This window comes from Pisolithus orientalis (assembly GCF_024613125.1).
Source record: "Pisolithus orientalis strain OTSU chromosome Unknown F5J12scaffold_2, whole genome shotgun sequence".
Taxonomy (NCBI): Eukaryota; Fungi; Basidiomycota; class Agaricomycetes; order Boletales; family Pisolithaceae; genus Pisolithus; species Pisolithus orientalis.
In genome coordinates, this window is record NW_026260783.1 from 1815160 (window position 1) to 1827074 (window position 11915).

The 11915-nt window shown below is 49.5% G+C and overlaps 5 protein-coding genes across 5 annotated transcripts; 2 read left to right on the forward strand and 3 right to left on the reverse strand.

The window, feature by feature from the left end:
• The first annotated feature begins 100 nt into the window (after positions 1–100).
• F5J12DRAFT_197385 (uncharacterized protein) lies at positions 101–2280 on the forward strand. The gene is made up of 8 exons (XM_051738365.1): positions 101–275; positions 341–782; positions 844–930; positions 983–1235; positions 1285–1435; positions 1486–1647; positions 1697–1985; positions 2041–2280. Exons 2-8 carry the CDS (start codon positions 407–409, stop codon positions 2193–2195), a joined length of 1473 nt encoding a protein of 490 aa, XP_051605087.1. The 5' UTR covers positions 101–275; positions 341–406; the 3' UTR covers positions 2196–2280.
• Positions 2281–2364: 84 nt separating this feature from the next.
• F5J12DRAFT_902772 (uncharacterized protein) lies at positions 2365–4766 on the reverse strand (the record flags this gene model as incomplete). The annotated part of the gene is made up of 12 exons (XM_051748327.1): positions 2365–2582; positions 2639–2799; positions 2850–2906; positions 2960–3068; positions 3120–3284; positions 3342–3521; positions 3580–3778; positions 3833–3965; positions 4020–4113; positions 4169–4211; positions 4262–4631; positions 4687–4766. 12 exons carry the CDS (start codon positions 4764–4766, stop codon positions 2365–2367), a joined length of 1809 nt encoding a protein of 602 aa, XP_051605088.1.
• A 359-nt stretch (positions 4767–5125) lies between these two features.
• F5J12DRAFT_712866 (glycosyltransferase family 1 protein) lies at positions 5126–6074 on the forward strand (the record flags this gene model as incomplete). Its single annotated transcript, XM_051740792.1, has 5 exons — positions 5126–5273; positions 5334–5488; positions 5565–5792; positions 5855–5955; positions 6002–6074. 5 exons carry the CDS (start codon positions 5126–5128, stop codon positions 6072–6074), a joined length of 705 nt encoding a protein of 234 aa, XP_051605089.1.
• A 314-nt stretch (positions 6075–6388) lies between these two features.
• On the reverse strand, positions 6389–7522 carry F5J12DRAFT_798668 (uncharacterized protein). The gene is made up of 5 exons (XM_051744228.1): positions 7431–7522; positions 7324–7377; positions 7055–7264; positions 6891–6999; positions 6389–6828 (listed from the first exon to the last, which is right to left on the reverse strand). The coding sequence occupies exons 1-5, from the start codon at positions 7443–7445 to the stop codon at positions 6524–6526; spliced, it is 693 nt and encodes a 230-aa protein (XP_051605090.1). The 5' UTR covers positions 7446–7522; the 3' UTR covers positions 6389–6523.
• Positions 7523–9178: 1656 nt separating this feature from the next.
• On the reverse strand, positions 9179–10603 carry F5J12DRAFT_761755 (uncharacterized protein; the record flags this gene model as incomplete). Its single annotated transcript, XM_051742129.1, has 4 exons — positions 9179–9448; positions 9499–10154; positions 10206–10316; positions 10466–10603. 4 exons carry the CDS (start codon positions 10601–10603, stop codon positions 9190–9192), a joined length of 1164 nt encoding a protein of 387 aa, XP_051605091.1. The 3' UTR covers positions 9179–9189.
• Positions 10604–11915: the final 1312 nt, after the last annotated feature.

Genomic DNA, 11915 nt, shown 5'->3' on the forward strand with positions numbered 1-11915 from the left:
GGACGACCTCCTTTCTCCTGTCTGCACAAGTAAAAGGTAGCTGAATGCTAGTTTCTTTACACCTTATGCATCACTAATGCCAGTCTTCGCTGCCGACAGAGCAGGAGGTGAACGAGATGTAGCTGCCCCACTTTTGACAAGTTTACGCTCTGCCTTGGAAAGATCGTCCCCTGACCTCCGTCGCAGTGTCGCCAGCCGTCCCTCCGAGTGGCCTTCACAGTCGCAACTGCCTAAGACATCTGGGAGGTTCCGCAAGACAGTTCCAATTCCACCTGGTAAAGATTCGTCCTCAAAGCGTAAGAAAGCTCCTAACCCCCTCGATGAACTTCTCCGGGAGAAGAGGGCTGCCGACAAGCAGGGTACAAGTTCCGCTGCTTTGCGTCTCGCCGAAAGTGCCATTAAGCAGATGCCTGACTTGCTCTCCTTGGACGACCATGAGATGAACTTCATGGACGAGGGGGCAGCAAGAAGAGCTGTTCAAAACGTTCAACACTTGAGCTCGCCTGGAGAGGAGGCCGATTCTGTAGACCTTGCTCTCGCATTCCAAAACACCAGTATCTTAGGGTCTGATGCCGGAGAAGCGATACAGAAGATTCTACACAGCGACAGAATCAATGAAGGGAAGGGCATGGCGGAAGCCGCCGAGAGAGGAAAGTCTTACGGAGTTCCGCTATGGAAACCATATTCCATCGAAGACATGGATATTGATCTGGCACCCACCTCAAGACCACCGTCTGGATACGCATCCCCCATTACCATGCTTCTCGACCAGTTGATTTGCAATGGAAGTATGTACTCTCTGCTTTCACCTATGTCTTGCTGATGTTTGTTTAGATGATGTACAGTTGGAGTTATTGCTCAACTCGGGCTTGCTCATCAACGTACCTTCTCAGGGGCTGCCCTCCGTACTGTCCTCACTGTTCACTAATGGTGCATTCTCTTTATCCATAGCTTTCTTAACGTATTACTTATGTTCCCGTAGGGCTTTGCTCTTCTACCCCCGTGGCTGATGCCACCTACAACGCCCTGCGCGACATATGTTCGCACCGCAAGAGCGAAGTCGTCTTTCCCTTCTCTACTGTGAAGATAGCACTTTTACAACTTGGTGCTTGTCCTTCCATTTTCGAGCAAGTTGGGTGGCAGGTCAATGATACTGCGCAAGATCGGTACTTCTCTCCGGAAACCCGCTCCAAGTTGTTAGTGCGATTCATCGCAACCATCGAGATGATGGCAAGGTAAATGGCTCCATTCAATGCCATTTCCACACCTAACCAGCTTACCTAGCTTGGCGGCTGTAATGCCGAGCGAGCTAGCAGATTTCGTTCTGTGCATAATTCTCTTGGCACTAGACCCCGTTACCCCCCACGCTCTCCACGTGCACCTAAATTCCGCAATGGATGCCATTTGCACCCGCAGTATGGGACACTCCACTGTAGTACGCTCTCTCATAAGTCTAGTCTGGCAACAATTGACTCACTTTTCCAGCTATGTTCTATCCATCAGAAAGTGTTAATTTTTGCCTCCAATCTCAACTCAGCGAATAAAGCTCGCCTGGTCTCGTTGTTTAGTAGTGGTGGCCCTCAAGCAAGACTTATCGGGCAATGGCTTGCGTACTGCTTGCTTATTCCAACAACAGCACCGCTGATGGTATGTACTGTTATATCACATATGCACAAAAACGAACTTTTCACCTTAGGATCAACTTCCTCCGCTTGAGCCGCTCATACACCTGCTCACCCCGCCTTCCGATTCCGGTCAATTATTTGATGTGGCTAACGAGAATACAGATTACGAAGATCTTGACCACTGTGTCGCAATCCTAGCTGTCGCACTCACTGATATCGCGCCGTACGTTCGAGAAGAACGATCTTTGGTGCGACAGCCTAGCATCGCATTGGACGAAGGTACTCCTAGCAATGCCAAAAAGTTCCACACGCCACTCGAGCGACTTCACTACGCCCTCGATGTTCTACGAGGCAAGATAGGTAAGTATATCGTCCGACATTGCAACGTTGTTACTCACCCATCTTCACACTGAAGTGGACACCCGAGCCGCCCATCTCGACCGCTCGAGGGTTAAAGCGACCATTCAACGCCTCGCGATGCGTATTTATTACGACCGCCTTGCGATCAAGGGAATGTCCTCATGTGGGCGGGCATCAACTCTTCAAAGCTGGTTTTCGCCTTCGCGCTGAAGGACTCCGTTCCATACATCTGCTGCTTAGTCTTCTTTATAATTGAGCGCGTATACGTCGACGACTCTAATCAATGTCACCTGCAGTAGCATACATCTTCTGGAGTATTACATAGAATACGTGAAGCAATGAACCTTTACTGGCATGAGTACCATCCAACCGCTACGTATCACGAACCACGGCTAGTAGTTGAAGTAGTTAGAGGCCTCGATAGCATCACGGATTTGAGCTTTTTCAACCAATCTGCAGCCTGCGTCACTTCCTCGACATTGCTCTGTGCGATACGTTCCAGGTACTCCTTGGCAAGCTCCAAATCACCGCCTGGAATTACCATTTGGTGGCGAGCCACATATATGCTTGATTTTGCATAGTCTTGAATTGGACGTCCTAGAATTGTTATGATACCTTAGCGCGAAAGAATTGGACAGCACAAAAAGGCGTACCCTCCGCGCGAGAAATGTCGACAACCCTCATGTGGTATGCTGCAGCTTCTGTAGGCTCTTCTAGCTCTTCATAAAGCTTGGCAAGCTTCAGGCATAACGTAGTCTCTTGTGAGCCTGCACTTAACAAGGCGCGTTTGAGGCACTCCACAGCGTCCCTCGTACTGGATAATTTTTTTTAGCGATATACGCTTGCAGAAACCCCACGACTCACCGCCCGATTTCCTCGTAACACGTGGCCTGGGCCTGCCACAGTCGGACATCGTATGGCCTACTCATTCCTCGTCAAGCTGACCTTCCGCAATGTTATCGAAGGCCACCCACCGAAGAGCCGTAGCTCGCTGGTAGTAGTGTAGTGCATACTGGTGCATGCTCAGAAGTTCGTAAGCCTGACCAAGGCCGTACCATGCTCGATAATCCTTCCTGCTGATATCTGCCACAACATGGAAGCGACACCAACAGTAACTCAGGGAGCCCCACGTACCCACGGCGCGTCGGTACGCTTCTATGGCAGCGTGCGAGTTCTTCATCTCTATGTATTCGTGACCCATCAAGGTCCATGCCGAGAGGTAAGTCCGATCGAGCTCGGTAGCACGCCTAAAGTATTTTACTGCCTTCTCGTGCTCGCCACGCAGAGAGTAGTGGTTTCCTAGAGAAACCAGCTCAGCTTTCCGTCGGCGCTGGTGTCAGGCGAGGTCCAGCTCACCGACCAAACAACAAACTTCGGGCCGGTCCTTATCCCGCTCAAGAAACTCGTGCGCAAGCCAGGTAAGTTTTAGTCGATTTTCTGTGACGTAGAGTATGTTGGAGTAGATGTCGATGTCGTCGACTCGATAGGGGTCTAAAGACAGTACGTTCTCGAACTGTTTTTCTGCTTGTCCAAAATCTAGAAAACGAGAACGACACGTTAGCCTTGCGTACAATAAAGGGGCAATGTTGACAACCATGTAGGTGGTAAAGGACACATGCGCGTAAACTCATCACCCAAGGGTTCCCCCGAAAATAGTCGTCGCCCAAAAGATGGTCACACAGAGCAAGCTCATTTTCCGTCGGGCTGTTGAGCTCGTTCATCGCTTTAACCTGAAACAATTGTACTAAAGGATGGCTGGCCGGAAATGGTAGAAGCGGAAGGAGAGATGCGAGCTGACAGAACCAAGCTTAGCGATGCTGATAAGCCACAAGTCAAGCAAATCCAACCTCCTGGGCATCTCCCACACATTGGCCTAACAAAGTCCACGCGGACCAATTCCACGGGTATCCACTAAGAGAAATGATTATGCTTTCCACTGCTTCTTCTCGCCTAGTTAAACGAGAAAGAAAGAGTCCTTTTCTGTTTATCAAGCGTTCGAGGTAGAATTCTGACCCATTGCCAGGAAAGACTCACAAAAATAATAGCCACGGATCGTTGGTATCCTTGACCAGCTCCAAGTGACCAAATAAACGTTGATTGAAAGGTATCGCTGGTTGATCGCGATCGCCTAAAGGCCAGGGTCAATTGCGCCTGCGACACGACCTCCTTTCCGGTTAACTAACTGAAATTCTTATACCAGTTCCTCTCAGTATTCCTTTCACCAATCTTCTTATGGTGTCACTTCCCGCTTGTTATTTTGAGGTGCAGTCACTTACCAAAAATTGGCAGTATACTGACAAGAACTGAGCCTTCGGACTCTTGCAACCTTGAAGGACATGTACCACTCTGCTAAACTCTTTAGATGAAAAAAACGCCTGAGCAGTAAGAAGAGCTGCTTCATCGGCTTGTTCTAGGTCCACTTCTTGTGATTGACAGGCAGACCTTTCGGACGTGGATATGGGCACATAGTGGGGCGCCTTGAGTGGAATGGAAAGACCGGTACCGACGGCTGGCGAGTCAACAACAAATGAAAGCGAAGGCTGTGGGGAGCGAGAGCGGGCAGGCGTTGAGGTTGAAAACGTGGTAGGGTGTTCACACAAAGCGCCCCGTTTATGTTGAGGTATCGAAAGATAGAGTTCGGATGACCTGGTGCGGACGAACAAACTCAACACGTTGCAACTGCTGCGAAGGACAGATCTACCATTTAGCTGCAACTGCAAGACCTCTGTCTGCACAATCTTTGATAGACCTGTGCAGCTCAGTTACCAGTCGCAAGTCCATGTACGGTTTCACTACACCCTGATGTACGTAGCCAGTCTATTAAGAACAGTGCCGACACAACGGTTCGCTTTAACGGGGTAAGTGTGACGGAAGACTATCTTGGAAATAGGCATTGGTCAGTGACTTCCAAGCTTCGAGAAATGCTACGAAGAAAACACCGGAACCTATCACCAAACACCTACTTTGCCTGGTGCCACTTTGGAGCGGCGTCCGAGATGAGACCTATCAAGGTTAAGCGTTAAGACAGGGTGGGAAGAAGTTCACACGCTCAGGCTGGATTGCCAAGAACGACTGTGAGTCTCCCATCCATATAGGTGCAGTCCGGGACTGATGTCGCGGGCCTCTTCATTTCTCTAGCCATGGCATGGAGCCATTTGATATTCGACACACTTTTGTGTTTCCTCCTTTCCAGATTTTTCCTGGTCATATACAGGTCCTTCCGCCGTTCAGAGCGCCCTATGCGGAGGGACACGGAAACATGTAGCTTAGCCATTTTCCTAGGTTCAGGTAAACCTGATCTTGCCGTTGGCAACCCTTCCCAAATCGCTACGGCCTTCTGATTTTCAGGTGGTCATACCGCTGAAGCTTCAATACTACTCTCGGCGTTAGATTTTTCCCGCTACAGTCCTCGGACTTACATAGTCAGCGAGGGTGATGAACTCAGCAGCCAAAAGGCTGTAGCCTTGGAACACCTCGAGAGTGCGAAGAACACGCCTTTTGACGTTAGCTAATGTCCGCCGACTGCGTGTAGACATTATTCTGATTTTTTTTTTTTGGCATTCTCAGGACGCGGCCGAGGGTCGGTTCAATTACAGGCTCATGAGAATACCTCGTGCTCGCTATGTTCACCAGCCTTTACTGTCTGCACCTTTCACAACGTTCAAGTGCTTCTTGGCTTGCGTACGTCTAGTTACGGTAGTTCCACTTTTCCAGAAGACCGCCCCTGGAAAACCGTTTGTGGATCTTCTGATCATGAATGGTCCCGGAACGTGCGTTCCGCTTTGTGCAGCCATAATGCTCAACCGAGTAAGTTATCGATTTCTATGCAGAATCGAAATTGCCTTTTTTTTCTAAACCTCGGCCCACAGCTGGTTGGATTGCCGACTCCCAGAATGGTGTTTGTTGAATCCTTTGCCCGTGTCCAAACCATTTCGCTTTCGGGAAGTATACTGTGCCGCATAGTCGATCGGTAAGCTCCATCAACTCAAAGCTGCGCCGTACTAATTTGTCGTCAGGTTTATTGTACAGTGGCCGGAGCAGATTGCGTTGACTGGTGGTCGCGGTGAATGCTACGGATGGCTTGTTTAGCCGCGGCAGTTCGACACTTCCTACAGTCTTATCAATATTATTATTTTCTCTCTGCTGGTGTTATTAGTACCATAAGGCTGTGTATATCGTCAGAGACTCCGGAAGTGTGGGGCGTGGAATGTCCGCCGAAGTTTCAGCCCCTGAACGCTTGGCATGAGTACCAACTCACGAGATAACGGCTATGGGGCCCGCAAAAGTTCTTGCACATCTTCATTGTGGAGGGTGTGAAATTTTGTTGTACGAAACCGGTTTGCATTTGTTCGGATCCGTTGTGCGACGACTCGATAGTCACTCACAACCAGGAGTATAGTCGACGACAGGTGCCTGGGGTTGTTCCACACAACTCGTAGTTATTATGTACCATGTTTAATTGGGTCCATACCAAGAAGCCGGAGTGGAAGAGCGTTCGACATGACATTCACAATTTGGAATAAGTATTCAGTAAGCTTTTACTTCCTCGTCCATCTGTCTTCTCCGCTGTGGGTACCCCTCCTTGAAGGACTGGCGCTACGGCCACGGCCACTCTCTCTCCTGCCGGGCTCCCACCCACCGCCTCCTCCCTGGTTCTTCGGAGGATTCAACCGCCTTTCTAGTTTCTGTCCGTGACGTAAGGACCGTACAAGCTCTGGAGATGCCAACCGTAGATGCATGAAATTACAAAATCCACCTCTGTTGCACTCGCCATTCTCATTTTGGCGGCAGCAGGCTTCACGAAAATCCGTGACCGGAGACAGCTCCGCATACAGCGGACGTCCTGGGAAATGGGTGAATATCGAAACGAGGGCGGAAGTCGCGGAGTTGCACCAATACGCCTACCTGCATACCATCGATCATTCAAATTGTCAACTGCAGCCTGTGCTTCCGTTTCCCATTCGTATCTAGCATAAACATTGCCGATGAGATGATCTCCGACATTGTCACAAACCTGCCGTGTGGATGAGGTTCATCTGCCTCTCACGAGCTCAAAGAAAATCACATACATGTAACTCCAACAAGTGTCCAAACTTGGACAATTCGCAGTATAAATCTTCGTAAACCGCGTCGAAACCCTCCTGTAACTCCTGCTCTGTGAGCTTGCATACTGGGTCATGAGCGGGGTTGTGATACACGTTCGGAAGGAGGATGGTTTGGGAGAAAGGAGGTCGAATATGTTTCCTGGAGCACCTATCACCATGCCTGCAAGCCCCAATCTATGAAGAGAAGAACATCGGCAGGTTAAGATGCACACATATCAAATCAGCTGACCAACCTTGTAGTAGAAAGAACAGTTGACTCGATCTTGTTCTGTACCAAAAATGTTGGCCTAGAGATACGTAAATACGTCTTTCCTTGAGAACGTAGAAAGAACGACCGCACGAGATGGGATGCCATGTTCACACGTTATGGATACCTCGTCAATGATGACGATGACGGGTGTTAGTGTGTTAGTGAACAAACGAAAATCACTGAATAAGCGCGTTACTGTCGTTGTGGCGCCCACGAGTTGTCGGAGTTTGAAAACTGGTGGCGATGGCCATCGCAATTGTCCAACTTACATAGAACGTGGCAAACTGTGTATACAGCACTGAGTACGGCTGACTTAGCTACATTGGTCTGTGGAAACCCAGGCGTGTGCTAAAGATCTCATCCCCGCGAATGGCTGCTTCTTCCGGCGATCTGTGAGCACTTACCGCGCCCTGGGCCGAAGTACTCTTTGCAGGTGCTGCCTCATTTCTGGCTTCGTGACACCGAGGGATCAGGGCCTTCCAAATTTGAGCATGACCGTGCACCGGCATGGTACACACGAGGATTTCTAAAGAGAAAGATGGATAACGCGCAGTCTCTTGGCCAGACTTTTAGGAGGCGTGGGGGGCCGAGATTCCGAGGCTGAGTGAGGTGAAACGAAGATGTTTGGAACTATGGCAGAAATCATCGTATCGTCTTTTTTGGGTAAGGTTAACTTCCTTTCCAATCCTGCTATCTCTAATTCCGAGTTTCACAGCGAACAGATCATAATGTTCTGTCTTCCAACACGGTGCAGCTCCCATCCCCCGTCCGCCGACTATGCTGCCGGGCCGTTAGGTGTGGCAGGCAAATTGAAGGACAGTCTGCAGTGCAAGGTTCAGCGATCGTGAGAGTGCAGAATTGGCACAACTTTACCATCCCACAGTATGATGACTAATGGTGGCCGTATTGTTGCTGTTTCCACTTGAATGACTGTAGCATAACTGAAAGTACCCACCTCGAAGACTCGAACTCACTTTTAGACTCTCGCTCAGCAAACGTAGGATCACCTGGGATGGCTCCACTAAGCACAATTTCGCACGAGTTAACGACGTTCACGGAGATTATGCCGCCGGCCCACCAAGCTTGATCCATATCACTGGTTGGGTGGTAGACCAGTACCGCTTTTTTCCGATCAATGATGATGCGCTGTCCCGTGAGGCTCGCCCATCAGAAGCGTGAATACTTACCGCGGACGTCACATTGCCATAGGTAGCTTAGTTCATTTTGCAACCCCCTGGGTCGGAAGGTCGGCGCATGCAGTATGCCACCGATTGCCGGACAATTGGGACTAAATCTCCCGGCTTACTGGATACATAGCCGTGTGGCTTTGTCCACTTTTGGATGATTGTTAGGAAGCAGGTAGTGAAATTGCTGTACAGCAGCGGTCGGGAAGGACAGCGCATGCGGTAGTATGTATGTAACCGATTCAGTCGGACATGGTACGCCACTCATCGTAAGCGAGATTATAGACCCCTAGAGTTGGGTCATTACGTAAGCTATATGACCCGTGTCACATTACTGCTGTAAACAATGTTTTCATTTTCATTATCGTGGCCACAAATGACCTCGGCGCCACAATGCCGCCCTGCGCTTGCAAGATCGCGACAGTAATGTCAAAAACATCGCTTGTTGCTGAGTGTCTGGCACATCTGTGATAGAACTGATTCCGGTTCGCATGTATATCTGCCCAGGGCTGAGTACAACACTCATTTAGTTGACAATCAAACCATTTCAAGTATGTATAGGCTGCAAGAAAAGAGAAACGACCTGCGGTTCAGCAGGGCATAAATAATGACAAGAAAATCGGGCACGTAAATCCATTCAAGATAGCTAATGTCATCGCAGATACTCAACCGTGTCGTGGAGGTTCCCAGGACATGAAAAAATCATCACCAGCAGAAGATGGGTCGGGAAGCGATGTGACTTCCCATGGCCGCAAGCCGTGCAATGATTGAGGGGGTACTGTTGACAACGATATCCTGGAAAGACAACCATTTATCGGAAAAGATGGCACAGTGCTGTGAACAAGTGCATTAGGAGAGGCACAGTCGCGCGAGGATGACTGTGCCTGTCCATTTGGAACAGTGGTCGTACTTGTGAGCGTGGTACTATGACAGACAGCTTGAATCAACATTTTCATAAGAGGTTATTAACTTACATAGCAAAACAGTCGAGGTCAACAATTTTTTGATTGAGTGAGCATCCCCCCATGCCTACTCGATGGTTGCTCGAATGGCTGAGCGCATCCGCCGCCTTCCTCAGCCAAAGAGAGAGTTCCAGTACTGCAGTATAGTTAGCAGTTTCGTTAAGACAGCCACAATGGCCAACCATAGCCTGGTTAGTATTGTTTGGTTTGGAGATGCAGTGTTCGCGATGTTGTCCATTTAATCCCAGACCGTCATCGTGGCTGGCCCAGCCAGCATATGTGGTAAAGATAGAGGCCAAATCTAAGTCGTGAGACAGTTGATGCTCCTCGTTGATAATGGTTTGTGACTGGGAGCACTCGTCCGTTGGTGTCATGGTGACTGATGACGTCGTACTGGGTGGTGAAGGAAGGCCAAAAATAAGAGCAGAGGTATCCGGGCAAGCCGCATGGGGAAGCGCAAAGCAATCTTTCTGGACGGGACACTCCCGGGTTGAAGATTCTCGCATTGACGCAGACTTCGCTTGCTCAGTCGTAACTGAGCCCTGGCGAGATTCCGTCTGAGAGCTTTCGGTCTGTATGGGCGACTGAGCCTGTGTGTGCCACTTGTCAACTTCTTCGCTCACGGTGGAAGCGTTCTGCGTCCAGCGAGGATGGGGCTTATTTTTCAGCTAGGCAGAAATGTTCAGAGCAGGCGAAAGCGCTAATAAAGAGCTGTATACCTCACGAATGACTCCTTCGAGCTCAGCGACTCGTTTGCGAAGCCGAGAACTTTCGTTTTGAGCATCGCTTCGTTGGCTTGGGTCATCAACCTCGTAGACACACAGACCTGTCTGGTAAGGAGATCATCTACATGATTTTGAAACACGCGAACCAAAGGTGGCATACAAGACCCAGTTGTGTACAGCGGCCACAGGGGCGTTTCCGGTCACACTGCAATCACTTAAAGAAGTTGTAGCGGTAGATATCATGAAGCACGCACCATGCGTTTGGACGAATGGCAGTTTATGCAAGACTGCGTGGTACGGTTTCTGCGACGCTTTCGATGATCCCCCTCTGGAATGGAGGCGGCATCTAAAGCATTCCGCTTCTTACGGATGGCTTTAAATTCGACCGACATAGTGGAAGAAGGCGTGGACAGTGTCACGCTGCTAGGGAGCCAGGGGGTTTAGGAAAAAGTAGTAATGAATCAGTCCATATATACCTGAATGGAAGTGGCGCAACCGATTTCTTGGCCACCTCGGAGAGTATGCACGCAAAATTGAAGGGGAGGAATGCGGCATTCAATTTTAGTCAGAAAATGAAAAGGGGGGGCGAATGGTTTTCATCTCAGCGCCCGTGCATTCCCATCAAACTAGAGTGTTCAGATCAGAACTCCAGAACGTGAGAGCCAAGCAACCAAGCCTCCCATTCTCGAAGCCGCAGCGCCAGTTGTCGTAAATATTGTACACCTGGATACCTCCTACCCGTTCTGGAAATGATCTCGGATTAACTCCACAACGATCCTAGAATACCATATATGGGAGACGATGTCGTCAGAACCTGGGAGCGTATTACAATGTGGTCATGGTCGGTAGTCGCACAGGCGAAGTCCCATCGCACGTGTCACAGCTGATAGTGAGCGATGACTGAGCGTACACTGTATCGGTCCTTCAGCGAAATATCTATGTAGTAGAGGATTAGGGGGTCACGCGTAGTGTTGATTTGGTTATCCGCGGGTGTTGCGGGGTAGGATCAACCTCACGCGTTATCACTCGCGGGAACTCTGCCGCTTATTTAGGACCGCAAAATGCATACATATCGATTGCATTCACTACTAACAATCATATGCCCGATAGGCTTTCAAAACGAAAACTCTGATCGACTTCGGGCTCCCGGTCCACCACCATTCCGTTTCTATTTGGGGTGGCACGCCTTACTAAGTCAACTGATGAAGGTATAGATTGTTATCAATCTTCCTATTTTTTTTCTCCACCTGAAAAAAGGAAAGCGTCGAACAACGCTGCATGATCCAGGCACTAGAATCACCTGCATTTGGGAGTCAACTCTGACACGATAGCACCTAGGCATTGGGCGAGACCTGTGAGTTGAACACCGAGGCTGGGAACTCAGCGTGACGGTAAGGTTTCAAATGATAAGGAGGCGTGGGAGTCAGGCGAAGGACTCCCTGAATTGTGGTCAAGGCCCAGCGATTTCGTACTTCGTTATGAAGGTATCAGAATTACGAGCTCTTGAGAATTAGGCAGATTGAGATCTTCCGTCCAAATTTCAATATAATCTAAGCATAACGCACGAAGCTGTATTCCACTTATAGCAATGGCATGGACTGGGGTAGATGCCAGTATTGCGGAGTGACTCTCGCTCAAATGATATCAGGGATGTATGAGTAGGGTCACCCGCTGATGAGCGAGTGACTATCGGTGTCAGTTTGC